Raw genomic sequence first — 19,892 nt, forward strand, 5'->3', positions numbered from 1 at the left:
ATGCATTTCATCAGTGTGTCTACAGAGACTACAACTGAGAGAACTAGATTCACTCACATCTGCTTCAGTAATGAAGTCTATGAGCATTATTAAGCTTTTTATGGCTTAGGTCAGAAGATTGTGGTTCCAGAGAACCTATGACACATGGCCAGTTTCTTCTTAGGAAATTAGATTCAGAGCCAAAATGTTTTATGAGTTGCTGTTGAAGGAAAAACAATCAGACTGAGGATGATTACTCTGGAAAAACGGAAATGAATCCAAGACCTTGTTAGTGATCCCCCTGAAGTTTCTAGTAGCTCTGAGATCTTAGCCCAGCTGGAAGAATAGACCTATACATACTTGTCCATGCTGAATCAATATAATAGATTATCTCAGGGGATGGAACACTGAAATCAGATACCTAGAAGGCTGGAGATAGGAGTAGGGGCCAGGGCATAAGGCGATGAAACAAGGAGGCTGCTGGAACTTCCCTGTTCTATTCCATTCTGAATGCAGAATCAAGGGAAAACAAAGCAATTGATTCTCATGGATTCAGTATGGCTTTAGTTGATGGCTTGTAAATTCTCATGTGGTGTCAGAACTGCGTAAAGAGTTTACAAAGACAGCAATCAAACCAGGAAGTCAACAGTCCTAAGGAAGATGAAGAGTCTTCTCTAGAGTCATCCTGGAAAAATACTGCCCCCTAGATAGCATTGCCTCTGTGTGGCCCAGAAACCTCGAGACATAGCATGAACTTCAGTTAATGTCATAAGAGATAAGGTAAGACTTCTGTAGCTATGGTCTCTGCGAAGGAGGGCACCCTGTTTCAAAAGAGCTGAAGACACCAACTGTAGTAAAACATAAAAGGCCTGTCTTGATATAGGGATTTTCCTGGCTGATAAGGCAGCGGTGATTCCACGTGCTCCTGTAGAAGGTAACAGAGGAAGAGTTGCACTTGCTCTTACAGTGCTTCTTTGAGCTAGTTTGCTCAAGATCTCTCAGAGACTGGTCATTTTGGAAAAACTAAAGCTACAGAGAGTATACTAGTGTTGAGACCCGGAGACTTTTTGCTGCCTAAATCTAGCTGAACAACAACAACAACAAAAATGTATTTAGTGCTAGAAACCACGAGAAGAGTGGCCCTTGTTAAAAGGTGCCCAAGCTGGAGTCTTTGAACACATGGATCCAGAAAAGGTGGCAAACCAGGCAGGAAAAACCTAGTGATTATATATATAAGGGGTCACCCCAATTGGATTGCCAATTTCATGCACTGTCTTAACAAATGATAAGGGAGCAGTAACTAAGTTAATAGAGTTGGTAACGAGTGATTTTATTACATAGAAGTCCTGGCTTTTACCTGTAATTGTGCAGTATAAGCTACCTGGATCAATAAGATTCTGTAAGGATTACAGGATAATCAACACCATGACCGAACCATATGTTCATCCAATGCCAATAATCGGTCCTCTCTGGAGTTACTGGGCCTACCCTCAACATTTTGAGGAGTGCAAACAGTTTTCATTTATTTGAGTTATATCTATCTACCCTCAATAGACCCAGTAACTCCAGAGAGAATTGATTATTGGCATTGGTTCAATAACCAATCAATAACTCATCATTGTTTCATGAAGTGTTGCAAAATAAAGGCCATCCAAGAAGACTCTATGCAGGCAGCGTTGGTCACCCCAGAGAGATAATCACCTTCTTTACCAAGGGCTTTCTCACTCAGTACACAACAGGAGGCTCTCAAATGGTTCCATATAAAGGGAAATCATATTTAAGTAGTTAATAGTTGCCTGATTTATAAACAATTTTTATATATGTAATTTTTTCATGTTAATAATAGAGATAGGGTTTCTATGTTGCCCAGGCTGGTCTTAAACTCCTGGACACAAGCAATCCTCCCACAGACTGCTGGGATTACAGGCATGAACCACCATGACTTGCCTGTAAATAATTTAAACAGAAACTATGTTATAACCACTTGGAAGGTCATGAACTTCCTGAAACACCTTTATCAAACTTTTCCTGGGGTTCAAGAACCAAAAGTGGAAAATGTGATTCCCTGGAGTTCCCAGCAGGGAGAGCCCTTTAAAAAAAAATCTCAAGAAGCCATAGGCTTGTGTCTGGAACAGGAAGACATGGAAAAGCCTGTGAGACAGAGGACCAGGGAGAAAACAGGAGGAGTCAAAAGCTGTGGGCAGAGGTAGGGGAGAAGAAAGCAAAGCGGACCAGTGTCTGGGGAGAGAGAAGAGAGACAAGGAAGCAGGCACGGGGAGAGCCAGTCCAGGACCCAGAAGTATCCAGCAAGAAGCACTGTTCCTGATCCTGGGCTTCGCTGCAAGCTGGCAGGGCCTTAGAGTTATTCTGAAGTGTGATTTATCTTTCACAAAGTGCATCCAGAGCACCTCCTTCACTGACTTTATTGCCATTATAGCCATCAGCACTTTAGGGGAGCCTCTTACACTACATTTATCACAATCAGCGGACATTCCACCTCACAGACTGCATTGCTGTTGACTTTACACATCCTTCTAGTGTAAACCAACAGAAGCTTCTTTATCTAAAATTCATGTATATTTATATGTGTCTAGAAAACAATTGAAATGGGCCGGGTGCACTGGCTCGCCTGTAATCCCAGCACTTTGGGAGGCTGAGGTGGGTGGATCACCCGAGGTCAGGAGTTTGAGACCAGCGTGGCCAACATGGTGAAATCCCATCTCCACTAAAAATACAAAAGTTAGCCAGGCGTGTTGGCGTGAGCCTGTAGTCTCAGCTACTCCGGAGGCTAAGGCAGAAAAGAAAGAAGGAAGGAAGGAAGGAAAGAAGGAAGGAAGGGAGGGAGGAAGGAAGGAAGGAAGGAAGGAAGGAAGGAAGGAACGAACGAACGAACGAACGAACGAAGGAAAGAGAAGGGAAGGCAAGGGAAGAAGGAAGGAAGGAAGGAAGAAAGGAAGGAAGGGAGGGAGAGAGAAAACAGTTGAAATGATTATATACCAAACTAGGAACAGTGATTACTGGGAGGGATTTTTTATTTTGTTTTATTTTACTTTACTTTAAGCTCTGGGGTACATGTGCAGAACGTGCAGGTTTTTTACATAGGTATACATGTGCCATGGTGGTTTGCTGCACCTATCGACTCGTCATCTAGGTTTTAAGACCCGCGTGCTTTAGATATTTGTCCTAATCCTCTCCCTCCCCTTGTCCCTCACCCCCCCGCCACAGGCCCCGGGGTGTGTGATGTTCCCCTCCGTGTGTCCATGTGTTCTTATTGTTCAACTCCCACTTATGAGTGAGAACATGTGGGGTTTGGTTTTCTGTTCCTGTGTTAGTTTGCTGAGAATGAAGAGGGATTTTTACATTCTCTATGTTATCTGACTTTTTAAAAACAAGGACTATGTATTAAGTAAAAAATTAATAAATATATTCCCAATCTGATTTTCTTTGTGGGGGAAAGGGGGTAGAATTATGTTGTAATGGAATGAGGAGAAATACTGGTTTACACCTTTTTCCTCTTACTTGCCCTTTGAGACTCTGCCTATGGCAAAACTCTTGCATATTCATAGCCTGAGGCCTTAGTTGGCTGGTGCTACCTCCTCCATCCCCTGCCTCCTTCAGGCTGACAGCCAGCACTATTAAAACTAACAAGCAAGCAAGCCAATGGCAATGACTTTGGGCCTCCCTGGCAATGACTTAAAAACAGTTAAAAACAGTTTTAGCACTGTTAAAATAAGTAGGCAAGCAAATGGCAATGTCTGGGCTTCCCCAGACATGAATGATACCTGTCTCTGGGACCTTCAAGATTTCCCAGACCTCCCTGCCCACTTTGTCTCCCAGTTCTTACCATGGTCCCAGTGCACCCTCCACTGTAGTGCTCATCACAGTCTATGTCACTATTTGTTTACATGTCAACCTTCCTTACTCCTTGAAGGCAGAAGATGTGTCTCAGGTATTTCTTTCTTTTTTTTTTTTTTTTTTTTTTTTTGAGACGGAGTCTTGCTCTTATTGCTCAGGCTGGCGTGCAATGGCACGATTTCAGCTCATTGCAAACTCTGCCTCCCGGGTTCAAGCAATTCTCCTGCCTCAGCCTCCCAAGTAGCTAGGATTATGGGCATGTGCCACCACGCCTGGCTAATTTTCTATTTTTAGTAGAGATAAGGTTTCTCCATGTTGGTCAGGCTGGTCTCAAACTCCCGACCTCAGGTGATATGCCCACCTTGGCCTCCCAAAATGCTGAGCCACAGGCGTGAGTTACCTTGCCCAGCCTTGTCTCAGGTATTTCAAAACCCTCAGCACTTGGCCTAGGGCCTGGCACATAGTAGGACTTCATAAATGTTTGAATGAATGAATGTGTAAATATCCACGATCTCAAACTTAGTTTCAGCATTTTGCTAATGAGCTCTCTTTGTCTCATCTGTTTTTTTCCTCCATGGTATGAAATTATCTAATTCGACCAGCTTAGACTCAGTCTCTGAGCCAGTGGTTTACACACATTTTGTTCTCAGAACCCCTTTGTAACTCTTCAACATTTTGAGGACTGCAAACAGTTTTCATTTATTTGGGTTATATCTATCAATCATTACCTTATAAAAGTTAAAACTGGTCAGACACACTGGTTCATGCCTGTAATCCCAGCACTTTGGGAAGTCAAGGCAGGTGCATAGCTTGAGCTCGGGAGTTCAAGTCCAGCCTGGGTAACATGGTAAAACCCCATCTCTACCAAAAATACAAAAAATTAGCTGGGTGTGGTGGCACGTGCCTATAGTCCCAGCTACTTGGGAGGCTGAGGTGGAAGGATCCCTTGAGCCTGGGAGGCAGTGGCTGTAGTGAGCCAAGATCACCCCACTACACTCCAGCCTGGGTGACAGAGCAAGATTCCGTCTCAAAAAAATAAAAATAAAATAAAATAAAACTCAGGAAAAATGTAAATATGTATTAATTCATTCATTTGAAAATGATAACAATCCCAATACATGTAAACACAAATAACATATATTTTTTTAATACTATATTTTTTCAAACAAACCCCCCAAAAATTTGGCCGGTCACGGTGGCTCACACCTATAATCCCAGCACTTTGGAAGGATCACTTGCGTTCAGGAGTTCAAGACCAGCCTGGGTTGGCCGGGCGCGGTGGCTCACGCCTGTAATCCCAGCACTTTGGGAGGCCAAGGTGGGCGGATCACGAGGTCAGGAGATCGAGACCATCCTGGCTAACACGGTGAAACCCTGTCTCTGCTAAAAATACAAAAAATTAGCCTGGCGTGGTGGCACATGCCTGTAGTCCCAGCTACTCGGGAGGCTGAGACAGGAGAATGGCGTGAACCTGGGAGGCGGAGCTTGCAGTGAGCCGAGATCGCGCCACTGCACTCCAGCCTGGGCGAGGGGCGAAACTCCATCTCAAAAAAAAAAAAAAAAAAAAAGACCAGCCGGGCGCGGTGGCTCAAGCCTGTAATCCTAGCACTTTGGGAGGCCGAGACGGGTGGATCACGAGGTCAGGAGATCGAGACCATCCTGGTGAACATGGTGAAACCCCGTCTCTACTAAAAAATACAAAAAACTAGCCGGGCGAGGTGGCGGCGCCTGTAGTCCCAGCTACTCGGGAGGCTGAGGCAGGAGAATGGCGTGAACCCGGGAGGCGGAGCTTGCAGTGAGCTGAGGTCCGGCCACTGCAACTCCAGCCTGGGAGACAGAGCAAGACTCCGTCTCAAAAAAAAAAAAAAAAAAAAAAAAAAAAAAAAAAGACCAGCCTGGGCAACATAATGAAACCCTGTCTTTACAAAAAATCAAAAATGAAGTGGATGTGGTGGCAGATGCCTGTAGTCCCAGTTGCTTGGGAGTCTGAGGTGGAAGGATTGCTTGAGCCCAAGAGGTCAAGGGTACAGTGAGCCCTGATGGCAGCATTGTACTCAGCCTCAGTGACAAGGTGAGACCCTGTCTCAAAACAAACAAAGAAAAATTTTAATGGAATTGTTTTCCATGTTTGCAAGTCTCCTAATATCTGGCTTAATAGAAGACAGCTGTATTCTCATATCTTCTTCTGCACAATCTGTTGCAATATGTTATTTTGGTTGAAATATATGAAGAAAATATCACCTTAAGCAAATATGTTTTGGGGTAAGAGAGAACCTCACAAACCCCTTGAAAGGGTCTCAGGAAACCCTAGGGGTCCTCAGAGGACACTTTTGAAAAAGATTGCTCTGGCCGGGCACAGTGCCTCACGCCTGTAACCCCATCACTTTGGGAGGCTGAGGTGGGCGGATCACCTGAGGTCAGGAGTTCGAGACCAGCCTGGCCAACATGATGAAATCCCATCTCTATTAAAAAAAAAAAAACAAAAATTAGCCGGACGTGGTGGTGCGCACCTGTAATCCCAGCTACTCCAGAGACTGAGGCGGGAGAATCACTTGAACCCGGGAGGTGGTGGTTGCAGTGAGCCGAGATTGCACCACTGCACTCCAGCCTGGGTGACACAGCAACACTCTGTCTAAAAAAAAAAAAAAAAGAAAGAAAAAGAAAAGAAAAAGAAAAAGAAAAGATTGCCCTCATTCCTTATTTTTGTTAGTAGAACCTCTGCCAAGTCTGGAGGTTCTGTCTGAACTTAAAATCTCAGCAATCCTGCTGCCACCACCCAATAACATAATTGTCAGTATCCTTATAATCCCCTACCTCCCCTACCTGTGTACCTTATTTCATAGTTTTCAAAGAGTTTTCCTATGTAATGTCTCCCAGTTGCCTATCAGACATGTCTGCTGATTCCATCTTACTCATGAACAAAATTTCCTATGAATCATGAAGTTCAGAGTGTACATGATTTGCTCAGGGCAAGAGGCAGAGGTAGGGCTCAAACTCACACCTTGTAATACGAATTATATGCTCTTTTGCTAGCCACTTACATCAGCAGTACTCCATCCTGGCCTCATCTACAACAATCCAGAGTATTGAGATGTTTTTCTTTCTCTCTCTCTCTCTCTCTCTCTCTCTTTTTTTTTTTTTGGAGATGGAATCTCACTCTGTCGCCCAGGCTGAGTACAGTGGTGCGATCTCGGTTCACTGCAACGTCCACCTCGGGGGTTCAAGCGATTCTCCTGCCTCAGCCTCCCAAGTAGCTGGGATTACAGGCACACACCGCCGTGCCCAGCTGATTTTTGTCTTTTTAGTAGAGATGGGGTTTCACCATGTTGCCCAGACTGGTCTTGAATTCCTGACCTCAGGTGATCCACCTGCCTCAGCCTCCCAAAGTTTTGGGATTACAGGCGTGAGCCACTAAACCTGGTGAGATGTATTTCAATATTTTCCTAATTTATATCTTGATGGGGAATGACAACTAATATTTATTAAAAGCCTATTATATTCCAAGCACTGTACTACTAAATACCCAATTTGTTTTCCACCAGCCTCACAAAAGCAGATGTTATTCTCACTTGAGGAATCAAGGTTTAGAAAGATTTAAGTATCTTGACCTATTTGCCAAAGATGCGTGGCTAATAACTGGTACTACTATCATTTGGATCAGACCACCTTATTCCAGGTCACACACTCTTTCCGTTATACAACTGTGCCTTCACTAAAATTGTGGTTCTGTATCACAAAATATCTTCTCACATCATTACAGCCCCCCAGGGACTCAGCCACAGATACTTTCTGAACCTCCAATATATTTCTGCTCCTTTCTTTGCGGATTCTAGAAATACTGTCAAGCTTTCTTGACAAGCTCACTTCAACCTCTCCTATTAGTGCAATTCCACCAATCTACAGATAGAACCTTGAAATCCACTAAAAGAAAGCAGAGTAAAGAGAGGCATGCATTTCTTTAAAACTAGTGATGGATTAAGAGCATCCAATTGATATTAATTGGCATGTAGCCATTAGGCATTAAAGGTTGAGGGTCTCTGCCCTCCTCCCCAGCTCCATGGTGATCAGACCCAGCCATTTCCTGGCTTAGAGCCTCTCCTATACAGGGCCAGTCCCAGGTGCACCTTTGAGATAACAATAATGTCTCCTAAAACAAACAGCCATTATTTCTACACAAAGACCTTCAATGTTTCCTCCATCAACAAAAGGCTACAGCCATCCCTCCAAGAAGACAAAGGGCTGGAAGCCCTTTCATAAATATCATGATGATGGTGTGGGCCCAGTGGGAAGGGCGAGCCAGGAAGATTATTCTCCAGCACTTTCTCTGCTGAGGAATAGCTGGGACAGGACTGACTCCACCCCTCAGAAAGAGCTATGAGTGACTAATCATTCCTGAACTATTCATAATGACAATAATAACATTTCCCTAATCTGCAGAAAGAAAGTAAAAATATTGAGCCATTACAGGATTGCCATCAGGATCAAATGAGACAATACGTGTGAAATCTCTGTGTAAGGTTTCAAGGATTGCACAATTGACATTATTATTATTATCAGACAATTGATGGGTCACCCATATTGCCTGCATGAAAAAGATAGCTGTATTTTAGACAGATGAGATTCCAAATAGTCTTGGTTTCTAGGTCCACCAGTTCCTAGAATAAAGCATAAGGGAGAAGAAACATGGTCAGTATGGCTGACCATGATAGTCTACTAGGGCTTGTCCCCCGTCAAATTGCTCTGCAGGTGATGGCTAAATTTGTTGGCTATTCTTTCCACTCCCAAGAGCCCAGATCCTGGAAATGAGTTCGCTGATGGTTGATTCCCCACCTAGGGTCTAATGGTCCAAGTTCCCCACTTTCCCTTCCCTCCTTTGTCCCCCTGAAAACATCTCTCATGCAACTTACACAAAAATAATTACACATTACAAATTAAAGCGTGAGAAAAGTGTCCAACCTCATGGGTAATAAAAGGCAAGTAAATTAATGTGAGTTGTACCGTCTTATACCTATTTAATAATAAAAATTATAAATGAGAACTTCCAATTTTGATGAGGCTGTGACAAAATTGATGTGACCTTATAGCAGTAGTGGCATAATAAATTTGTATAATCCCTTACAGAGGTAAAATGACAACCATAGCAAATACTACGGAGATATTTCTATCTTTTGGCCTCGTGGTCATCTCTCTCCTTAGCAATTCAGAAGGAAATAATTTAACAAAAGTGAAAAAAAAAAAACCAAAACTGCAGCTGTAGATACATTTACCCATGATAGGCAAATACTGAAACAACCAGAGAAATGTTTTAGATAATTGTGGTGTGACTGTAGTCCTTAAAATAAAAATATAAAAACTGGCTGGGCATGGTGGCTCATGCCTGTAATTCCAGCACTTTGGGAAACCAAGGCAGGGGGATGACTTGAGCTCAGCAGTTGAAGATCAGCCTAGAAAGCATAGCAACACCCCATCTCTACAAAAAATTTAAAAATTAGCAGGGTGTGGTGGTGTCCACCTATAGTCCCAGCTACTTGGGAGGTTGAAGTGGGAGGATTGTTTGAGCCCAGGAGGTTGAGGCTGTAGTAAGCTGAAATCATGCCACTGCACTCTAGCCTGGGCAACAGAGTGAGAACTTGTCTAAAAAAAAAAAAAGAAAAGAAAGAAAGAAGGAAGGATGGAAGGAAGGAAGGAAAGAAGGAAGGAAGGAAGAAAGGAAGGAAGGAAAAAGAAAGAAAGAAAAGAAAGAAAGAAAGAAAGAAAAGGAAGGGAAGGGAAGGAAAGGGAAGGGAAGGGAAGAAATATGAAAACTACTTAGAGGCCAGGCACAGTGGCTCACGCCTGTAATCCTAGCCCTTTGGAAGGCTTGAGCCCAGGAGTTCAAGACCAGACTGGGCAACATGGGGAAACCCCGTCTCTATGAAAAATACAAAAATTAGCCAGGTGTGATGGTGCATGCCTGTAGACCCAGTTACTTTTAGGGCTGAGGTGGAAGGCTCACCTGAGCCTGAGAGCTTGAGGCTGGAGTGAGCTGAGATTACACCACTGCACACCAGCCTGAGCAACAGAGCAAGGCCCTGCCTCAAAACAACAACAATAACAACAACAAAAACAAAAACTATGGTGGCTCACGCCTGTAATCTCAACAATTTGGGAGGCCAAGGTGGGCTGATCCCTTGAGGTCAGGAGTTCCAGACCAGCTTGGGCAACATGGTGAAACCCCGTCTCTACTAAAAACACAAAAATCAGCTGGGCGTGGTGGCGGGCACCTGTAATCCCAGCTATTCGGGAGGCTGAGGCAGGACACTGCACTCCAGCCCGGGTGACAGAACCAGACTCTGTCTCAAAAAAAAACAACTACTTAGAAATATGATGAAATGTTATAAATGAAAGTATACAATATAATACAACTAGGTAAGAATGTAGACATAAACACTGGTAATAAGAAAAATAAAAAATTCTTTAATACAGTGGTCACGAACTATATTTTAAAATATTCTTTAATATTTTTATATCATCTTTTAAATACAACAATAAAAAGAAAGAATAGTAGTTAGCTAGTAGACTTTCTCAATACTCTGATTCTATCAGGGTAGGGCACGGAGTGGTCCTTGCTAAGATGATGATGGGTATTAGTAAATTTATGAGCAATACGTTTCCAGGTAGAGAGACCGTAGTAGATTCCGGTGGTCAAAAGCCTCGGAATTCAAGTCAGGCAACAAATCACTGAGTTGGATTCCTCTTTCTTCACTTGCTTGCATGTGTGGCCTTGAACAAGCTGTTTGACTTTTCTAAATCTTTCTGACTTGTAAAATGGTAGTGATAGGCAGAACCAACTTCACAGAGTCATTGGAAGTAGCCAGTGAGATAAAGTACATAACATAGCGCTAGGTGCATTGAGAAATTATTCAATAAAAGTTTGTTGTTTGTGCTGTTAATAATGATGATGATGGTGGTAGTGGTTGTGATAAACTGAGGGCTTCCAGGGAAAGTACTTTATCTAGGCCGGGCGCGGTGGCTCAAGCCTGTAATCCCAGCACTTTGGGAGGCCGAAACGGGTGGATCACGAGGTCAGGAGATCGAGACCATCCTGGCTAACACGGTGAAACCCCGTCTCTACTAAAAAAATATTAAAAAATAGCCAGGCAAGGTGGTGGGCGCCTGTAGTCCCAGCTACTCGAGAGGCTGAGGCAGGAGAATGGCGTGAACCCAGGAGGCGGAGCTTGCAGTGAGCTGAGATCCGGCCACTGCACTCCAGCCTGGGCGACAGAGCGAGACTCCGTCTCAAAAAAAAAAAAAAAAAAAAAAAAGAAAGTGCTTTGTCTTAAAGGTCTGACGTCACTTAAAGGATGCTACTCAAATAATACTATCCCTATATGTGGAGCAAACTACAAATTTTGAAAAGTAATTTTATGTTATGTTATTTATTGATTTACTTTTAATTGACAAATGATCACTGCTTTTATTTTATTTTATTTTTGAGATGGAGTCTTGCTCTGTCACCCAGGCTGGAGTGCAGTGGCACGATCTCGGCTCACTGCAACCTCCACCTCCCAGCTTTAAGCAATTCTCCTGCCTCAGCCTCCTGAGTAGCTAGGACTACAGGAGCATGCCACCACACCCGGCTAATTTTTGTATTTTTAGTAGAGTCGGGGTTTTGCCATGTTGGCCAGGCTGGTCTCGAACTCCTGATCTCAGGTGATCCACCCGCCTCGGCCTCCCAAAGTGCTGGGATTACAGGCATGAGCCACCGCATCCGGCCCACTCTGTATCTTTATGGGGTGCAATTGTGATGTTTCTTCAGATGTATACATCATGGAATGATCAAATCAGGCTAATTAACATATCCATCGCCTCAAATATTTCTTTGTGTTGAGAATATTTAAAATCCTCTCTTTTAGCTATTTTGAAAGATATAATACATTATTATTAACTGTAATCATGAAAGTTATTTTTTCCAAGTTTCCACAAGCAGCACTGAAAAGTTGTTTTTAATGCACTTTTTAAGATAAACTTTATTTATTTATTTATTTATTTATTTATTTATTTATTTTTGAGACAGAGTCTTTCTCTGTCATCCAGGCTGGAGTGCAGTGGCATGATCTTGGCTCACTGCAACCTCCACCTCCCAGGTTCAAGCAATTCTCCTGTCTCAGCCTCCTGAGTAGCTGGGATTACAGGTGCCCGCCATCACACCTGGCTAATTTTTGTGGTTTTTTTTTTTTTTTTTTTTTGAGACGGGGTCTGGCTCTGTCGCCCGGGCTGGAGTGCAGTGGCCGGATCTCAGCTCACTGCAAGCTCCGCCCCCCGGGTTTACGCCATTCTCCTGCCTCAGCCTCCCGAGTAGCTGGGACTACAGGCGCCCGCCGCCTCGCCCGGCTAGTTTTTTGTATTTTTTAGTAGAGACGGGGTTTCACCGTGTTCGCCAGGATGGTCTCGATCTCCTGACCTCGTGATCCGCCCGTCTCGGCCTCCCAAAGTGCTGGGATTACAGACTTGAGCCACCGCGCCCGGCCAATTTTTGTGTTTTTAATAGAGATGGGGTTTCACCATATTGGCCAGGCTGGTCTCGAACTCCTGGCCTCAGGCAATCCACCTGGTTCGGTCTCTCAAAGTGCTGGGATTACAGGCATGAGCCACCGCGCCCAGCCCACTTTATTTTCTTAGAGTAATTTTAGGTTCACAGCAAAATTGAATGAAATGTGCAGAGATTTCCCATAGATCCCCTGCCCTCACATAATTACAGCCTCCCCTGCCATCAACATCCAACACCAGAGTGGTACCTTTATTATACAATGGACCTACATTGACACATCATTGTTAACCAAAGTCCACAGTATATGTTAGGTTTTACTCTTGGTATTGTGCATTCTATGGATTTTACATATAATGACAGGTATTCACTATACAGAGTAGTTTCACTGCCCTAAAAATCCTCTGTGCTTTACCTATTCATCCTTCTATTTCCCCAACTCTTGGAAACCACTGACAACTTTTAGTATCTCCATAGTTTTGTCTTTTCCACCATGGTATATAGTTGGAATCACACAGTATGTAGCCTTTTCAGATTGGCTTCTTTCTTGAAAGGTATTTTTTTAATGACCAGTCTAGAAGACCAGCTGAGGGTTTTGAATTTCCACTAGATAATACAAAGATAACTATTACCAGTGATTGTGTTTGGTTCTTTATGCATGTTATCTCCAGAAGACAAATGTTATTATCCTTATTGGTAGAACAAGTGTTCAAGGTCACAAAGCCAGGAAGTAGAGGAGCTAGTATTTGAATCCAGTGCGTCTGACTCCAATGTTTTTATGTTTTCATCATGCCACAGTGCTTACCTAATAATAAACACGGGTTCTGGAGCATTTAAACCCAGTCACGGGAACTGACATGGAAAAGCACACTGGCACAGCTGCATATCCAACTGCATGTCACTCCAATTCTTAGAAAACAGCATCCTGATAGAGCAACGCAACAGCCACCCCGCTTGGTGCCAGCTTTCAGTCTTATAACTTGTATTCCCAATCCTTAGGCAGGAGAGCTCAGTCAGCATACTGACTAGCCAAATTAAGTGGATCTGGTTCAGTGTTTCTTTACCTTTTTTACATTATCCGTCTCCCCTGAAGTCTCTTTAGACATTTTCTTCCTAATCACTCCCAATTCCAATACCACAGACAGACTCTACATTTTCTTATGTACCGTGGCTCTTTGGAGGCCCAAAACAATCTAAAGGATTGTTTTTGCCCTTGGAGAAACTATTTTTACACACTTGGGGGCTACATCATCCCCACTGAGAACGTATGGTCTAGATGCAGTTGGCCAGAGCTCAGGGAGGTTAACAGGGAGTTGAGACACCAGGGAGGCGAGGCAGGACCTTGGAGAGCGCTGAAGTGGCCCTCCTGAGGCCATTCCAAGGCTCCATGTTGCCTGAAAATATGTCTGAAAGGAAGAGGCAGGTAGAGGCAGGGGCTAGGAAACTAGTATTAGTTTTATCTTACTAAATGTTGTAGGAATAATCAGAATGTGAAGGCCTCCTAATTCTGTTTCATAAAAAGTTCTTGTGGGGCCGGCACTTTGCGAGTGTGGACTTCAATTCTCAAGGCCCAAGGCAGTTAAACGGCACATTTTCAGGTAGTCTAACGATTTCAGGGTCTTTATTTAGAGCCCAATTCCATAGGACTTGGAGGTTTTCTGAGGTTTAAAGGTATCAGATTAATTCTCTCTTCCTCACCCTCCACTGCTGGCTGGGTTTATGATGCCACATTTATAGTTTTACAGTGCCTGCTGTGACTTGAAGACAATAGGCACTATTTACCACATGCCAGACAGACACTGTGCTAAGCATATTAGTGAGCTATTTTATTTAACCTGCATAATAATCTTCTCAGGTGGGTCTGATCATTATCCAACGATAAGAGAGGTTAGCAAACTTGCTCAGGATCACACAGCTGATAGTTGGGGAAGCACCAGATCTTGAACCCACATAGTCGACTTCAGAGCTCACTGCTTAACCAGCATGCTATACTGCCACCAGATTGACTCAGTGGCCCTTGTAAGGTTTTTGTTTTTAAAAATCCCATTAATATCCTTAGCACAGGACTATTATCTCCCCTACTCAACTTTCCCAGAGATATTTCTGTGACCCAACGTTTATATTTCTGTCCTCTCCTCAGGAGAACTTAAAATTTGTCATGTCACTCCTATGCTTAAAACTCTTCAATAGCTCTCCCTGGACCCCTCAGAATAAAGTCCAAATTCTTTATCATGCCTTATAACGCCCCTCATGATCAGCCACTTCTTATAAGGCCAGCCTTGTCGTCTTTTGCCATTTTGCTTCTCAAACTCTCTGCTCCAGCCACGTTGATGCACTTTAACTAAACTGTGCCCTCTGTCCCTTTTGGGCCTTGGCACATGCTGTCCCCTCTTCCCAGGGAATTCCTTTCTATTCACCTCCCTTTCAAGGGGATAAATCCTCCATATCTCTCAGGTTTTAGCTCAGATATCACTTCTGCATTTCCTCACAGATCCCCCAAATCTGGGTACAACAGAAATAATGGCATCGCAGTACTCTGTGCTGGTCAGATTGTCCGTGGCATATTTTGTCCAGTGCCAGGCATCACATAGATGAAGTCTGCAGGCAGGCAACCAGTATGGAGAACGTTCTGAAATTGCTTTTAATACATACCAGGCACTGAGTTAATGATTTCATGGCTATTATCTCACATAATCCTATTGGATTGGGTAAGTACAGATGAGGAAACTGAAATTCAAAGAAGTTAAGCAAATTGCTCGAGGGCCCTCAAATGGTGAATGGCAGTGCACGATGTTTGACCAAACCTGTGCAAATTCAGAGCCCATGCCTTCAATCCCTGCATAATACTACCTCTGAAAACCACAGTATCATGACTAGATTAGTGATAAAATAGAAGTTATCTAACCTAGAGAACAGATGACCAAGAGCAAGCTATATTCACTCAAACAGTTGAAAGGTTGTCACTTCAGAGAGTAACAGGGACACATCAGTAGTTAGCTTAATAGAAGAAAGTTCTAAAAAGGAAGTGAGCCTCTGAGGGGAAAGGCCCAAGTATCTGTCATCTATATGTTTCTCAGTCCAACGTCTGGCTCAGAGGAGGGGGCTCCATAAGAGGAAGGAAACAGAGCTGCCCAGTAGCAGAATGGGTTGCCTCATGAAACAGTGACAGCCCCATTGACACTCCCCCGGTTGGGCTGGTTGGCCGCCTGACAGAGCACCATGGGAAGGACCACAGAGAAAGGATTCCACATATTCTGCATCCTAAAGTTAGATGACCTCTAAAGCCCGCGTCCACTCAAGGATTCTGTAATTATTGGACTAAGTCTATAACTCAGATTTTGGCAAGTCACAGACCATCCAGCAATGCATCAGTGCACTGAGATCTCAGAAAGCAGAGAACATGAGTGGATTGGACTCCTGGACTTCCAGAACCCAAGCTTCCACTCTTTCCAGCTCCATACAATGGAGTTAGAAATGGTTCACTGTAACTCTGGGGAACTAGAAACAGTCCTGTTCCAGAGGCTAATCTGGAAAGAGAGATGTTTAAGTCATTTTAGAGAAAGGCTCTGCCTGTGGGTTTCAGCTGCTGTCATGGGATCTGAAAAAGGAGATGACTTCTCCTTGCTAGCAGATGGTTAGGACAAAAAAATCAATACGTCAACAAATGAATTTCTGACAGCCATTTGCTGAAAGGAATTGAAAGGGCTCCACAAAATGTACATTGGGCTAGCCGTTGTTCCTCACGTGCACTGTGTCCTTTCACTCTCTGCTAAGTGGCCAGTGGCAAACACAGAGGACTGTCCCCTCTGTCCAGCATGGAGTGAGTTCCAATAGAGCACAGCCAGAACCAGTGCTTTCTGCCAGCTTTCCCAGAGGGCTCACACAAATGTGGGTGGCTCAAAAAACAAGAAAACGTTCCATCAACATTGATGTTACAAGACTCTCTGACTCCACTTGCAAAAGATTTGTGCACCCTGACAAGAACAGAGTATTGTGGAGCCTAGAACACCTAATAATGAGGGCACCTTAGTTGTACGGTCCAACCTACAGCTTTAATCAAACCACGACTCCACACACAACTATATTAAACTAGGCGAACATCACTTGTGCAATTTTTGAAAGAAGTAATAAACCAAATGCCATGTGCTGTCATTACCTACAGGTCTAACAGCATCTGTTTGGTCCAGTTGTATTATTATTTACAGTTCTTTGACGCTATCTTTCCATAGTCGCCCTCCTATCTTTTCACTTGCTTCTCTCAACTTAGAGATCAAACCTTCTCAGTTTGTGTCTATAGCTAGAGCCTCAATAAGCTTCCTCCAATGGTGCGTGGCATGGTGGTCTCTCACATGGGACCATCACCACTCCATGTGTGTCCCTCCCTCCCTCTCTTAGCAGGGATCTGAGATCTAAGGTCACCTGAATCTTTTACTTCCTCTCTTTTTTCTTCCATTCTTTTACTGACTCTAAAGAAACATGAATCAGATATAGTATAATAACTATGTGAAGCCCACCAAACTATTTTTCCAAACAGAAGGGAGTGGTTTTCCACTCTTTTTTTTTTTTTTTTTTTTTTGAGACAGAATCTCACTCTGTCCCCCAGGCTGGAGTGTAGTATAGTGGCGCGATCTTGGCTCACTGCAACCTCTGCCTCCCGGGTTCAAGCGATTCTCCTGCCTCAGTCTCCTGGGTAACTGGGATTACAGGCACCTGCCACCCAGCTAATTTTTGTATTTTTAATAGAGAGAGGGTTTCACCATGTTGGCCAAGCTGGTCTTAAACTCCTGACCTCAGGTGATGTGCCCACCTCGCCCTCCCAAAGTGCTGGGGTTACAAGCGTGAGCCACCGTGCCAGCCCACTCTCTACAGAAGCGTAAAAAATTTTCACCTTTCACCTTTTCAGCCAATAGAAAACAATGGCTGCAAAGTGAACTTAAAAACTGGTTTCCCCTTGTAATTATTGACCAAACTGCCTTCCTCTTCTGATATATTCCTTTTAAACAAAGTATCTTAAGCTGCAAAGGTAAATAGATGGGATTGGAATATTGTTATCTAAAGTTCCCGGATATAGCCTGCTCGCACAGATAGATGCTGGTTCCACAGGTGTTACCCACAGGAATGTTTATACAGATGGAGCACACATAGATGTTTCTCACAGACAGAGGTACACAAACACAGATGCTACTCACATAGACAGATGTCCACCAGGAACACAATATATACCAGCAGCTCCCGCAGGGTGGTCTTGACATAAAGTTCCCGGTTCTCAGCTGTGTTCTCAGTCAGGGTTGTTCCCCAAAGTCCTAAGGGGCATGGGAGAGATGCCTGGGATCCTCAGTGGCAGTGTTCCTCCCAGTCATCCCCACCCATCTGTCCATAGACTTTAGCCCCTTTCCACCCCTGCCCTCCCTTGCCCATCACCTTCATCCTTGGCTGAATCTGGCTACTCTACCCACACCCATGCTTGCCCTTCCCATCAACTCCCTGAGGTCGACAGAGGTGAAGGCCCTGGCTCATAGAGAATGAAGGCATGGAAAGGAGGCACCTGTTCCAGGTGGGGTAGTCCAGGGCATCCTCACATCCACGTCCTCCTCAAACCAGCTCCCACATACTCCTCTGGGTCCCCAGGTGATGACCATGCCAGGCTCCCCACAACCGGTAGACCGCTCAGCTGGTCTCTGTGTTCTGGGGCGTGCAGCACTGCCACAAGCAATTCACACACCCCAAAGTGACACTGAAAGGTCACCTCTTCTTCAGATCACATTCCACCCCCACCCCCTGCCCAAAAGCTTTTGATGACTCCTTCTCCTGACTCTAATATCCCAGGAGAACCCTCCCTCTATCCACTACCTCTGATGCCTCGACAGATATGGAGGCAGCAGCTGGACACCTGAGTCCTGTGTGCCGTCTCCTGGGGTTCATCTTCAGGCTTCTTGGGTTGGGGCTGGAGGGGCCCTGTGCTGGAGATGGTGCAGACCCTCAGCGTCCCATGTGGGGAAGGGGGACCACTGTAGGCGGGATTGTCCCAGGCTCCACTCCCCAGCTTTTGCAGCTCCTGCCCCTCAGGAATTTCCACAGCATTCATGGGAAATGAGGTAAGGGGGCCTGGTACCCCAGGTGCCCACTCTCAGCTGGAGGAAGAGGGAGCAGAGGCGCAGCCCAGCCTAGCCAGCAGAGAGCAAAGGGAAGGGCGTCTGAGAGCAGCTGTTTCCACACAGCCTGGGCTCCTGCCTTTTGTAGGGGGATGTCTGTGCCCGCTGGGGAGGGAGCGGATGAGAGGACAGGGTGGGGAAGGACCATCAATCCTGTCAGGAGCTGTCTCTCCCTCTTGCTGCAAGCCCCAGGGACCAGCAGAAAGAGGAGGTGAGGGAACTGGAAGGTGGGGGTCTGAAAAGGGGAGAGAGGGGAATAGGAGGAGGATGTGGAACTGAGAGTGGAAGGAGAAACGGGAGGAAGAGGTGATGCTGGGGATGAAGAGGGCTGCTTGCAGATGTGCCTGGTGGAGAGACGGCTCAGAGGTCGGACAGAAGAGACGATCAAAGAGCAATGGGAGGAGCTGAGACAGGAGGGGAGCCGGGGCCTGTGCTGTGGGTCTGAGCTCATTCCCACTAAAAGCTCCTGAAAGGGCCGACATGGATTGGGGTGGGGACCGAGGCCAGGGAGGAAGGCTGAAGAGCGCTGCCCCCCTCCCAGGCTTTGCCCACCTCCCAGGCTCAGCCAATGGGTCTGAGGTTCCCGTCCTGTCTCACCTTGAGCTGTCCCCTGGTGGAGTAGGGACAGGCGGCTCCCCTCCCTCACTTCACCCTCTCAGCTGCGGGGGAAGGACAGTGGCAGGAGGAACCCCAGTGTCACATACTTCAAGGCGCTGAGGGGGCAGAGGAGAGGACCGCAGAGTCCTAGGTTGTCTATATTCCTTGTTCTGAGGCTTGCCTTTCCATGGCTTACGGGTGAGATACACCAAGAGAGGGGGTTTCTTAAGGGTGTGGGGCTCAGTATGGGAAAAAGGCTACGACCTGGTTGGGAGGCTGGATCAGAGAACAAAGGACAAACACAGCATGATGCGGGACTAAAGGGGAGTGGATATATGGACCCAGCTGAGCTAGGAACCTTTTCCCATGGCTCTGCTTAGTCCTGGGCCTAGAATTGTGAGCTTGAGCACAAAATGGAACTACGCGTGATATCAGGATTGATCTGCTTTCTTTATAACCGCAGGTCTCTGAATTAAAACTGTGGCATGGGCCCCCAAGCACATTCCTGCCTATGCCCTGCTCCAGCCTCCGATCACCTGCCCCAGCTCCACCACAGCTGGTGGTGGTCACCCTGCAGTTTCTCCTCCTTGAGGCTAGAGGAGAGACTTTCCTCTCCCAACTCCTGGCTCCCCACCTAGGGCTACTCACGGGCCTGAAGCTCACCTTCACATTCAGTAGAACATCAGCCTTGTCAAAATAATCAGTCTTGAGTGTCCCTATAAAGGACACTTGGCTGGGTGTGGTTGCCCACACCTGTAATCCCAGCTCTCTGGGGGGCCAGG

The 19,892-nt window shown here is 45.2% G+C and overlaps 1 protein-coding gene across 2 annotated transcripts in view; it reads right to left on the bottom strand.

Annotated features, from left to right (window-relative positions):
- The window catches only part of PKD2L1 (polycystin 2 like 1, transient receptor potential cation channel), a 44,389-nt gene extending 25,561 nt beyond the window's left edge, over positions 1-18,828 (bottom strand). Inside the window, exons 1-2 of one of the 2 annotated variants that reach the window (XM_025397411.1) lie at positions 18,212-18,828; positions 17,551-17,664 (exon numbers count right to left, since the gene is read on the bottom strand). In XM_025397411.1, the coding sequence (XP_025253196.1) occupies positions 17,551-17,664; positions 18,212-18,446 (349 nt within the window). In that variant the 5' untranslated portion in view covers positions 18,447-18,828. Of the gene's footprint in view, positions 1-17,550; positions 17,687-18,211 lie in introns of both variants that reach the window. The other variant, XM_025397412.1, reaches the window with a different exon arrangement.
- Between the last annotated feature and the right edge of the window lie 1,064 nt (positions 18,829-19,892).

Source organism: Theropithecus gelada, chromosome 9 (genome assembly GCF_003255815.1).
Source record: "Theropithecus gelada isolate Dixy chromosome 9, Tgel_1.0, whole genome shotgun sequence".
Lineage (NCBI taxonomy): Eukaryota > Metazoa > Chordata > Mammalia > Primates > Cercopithecidae > Theropithecus > Theropithecus gelada.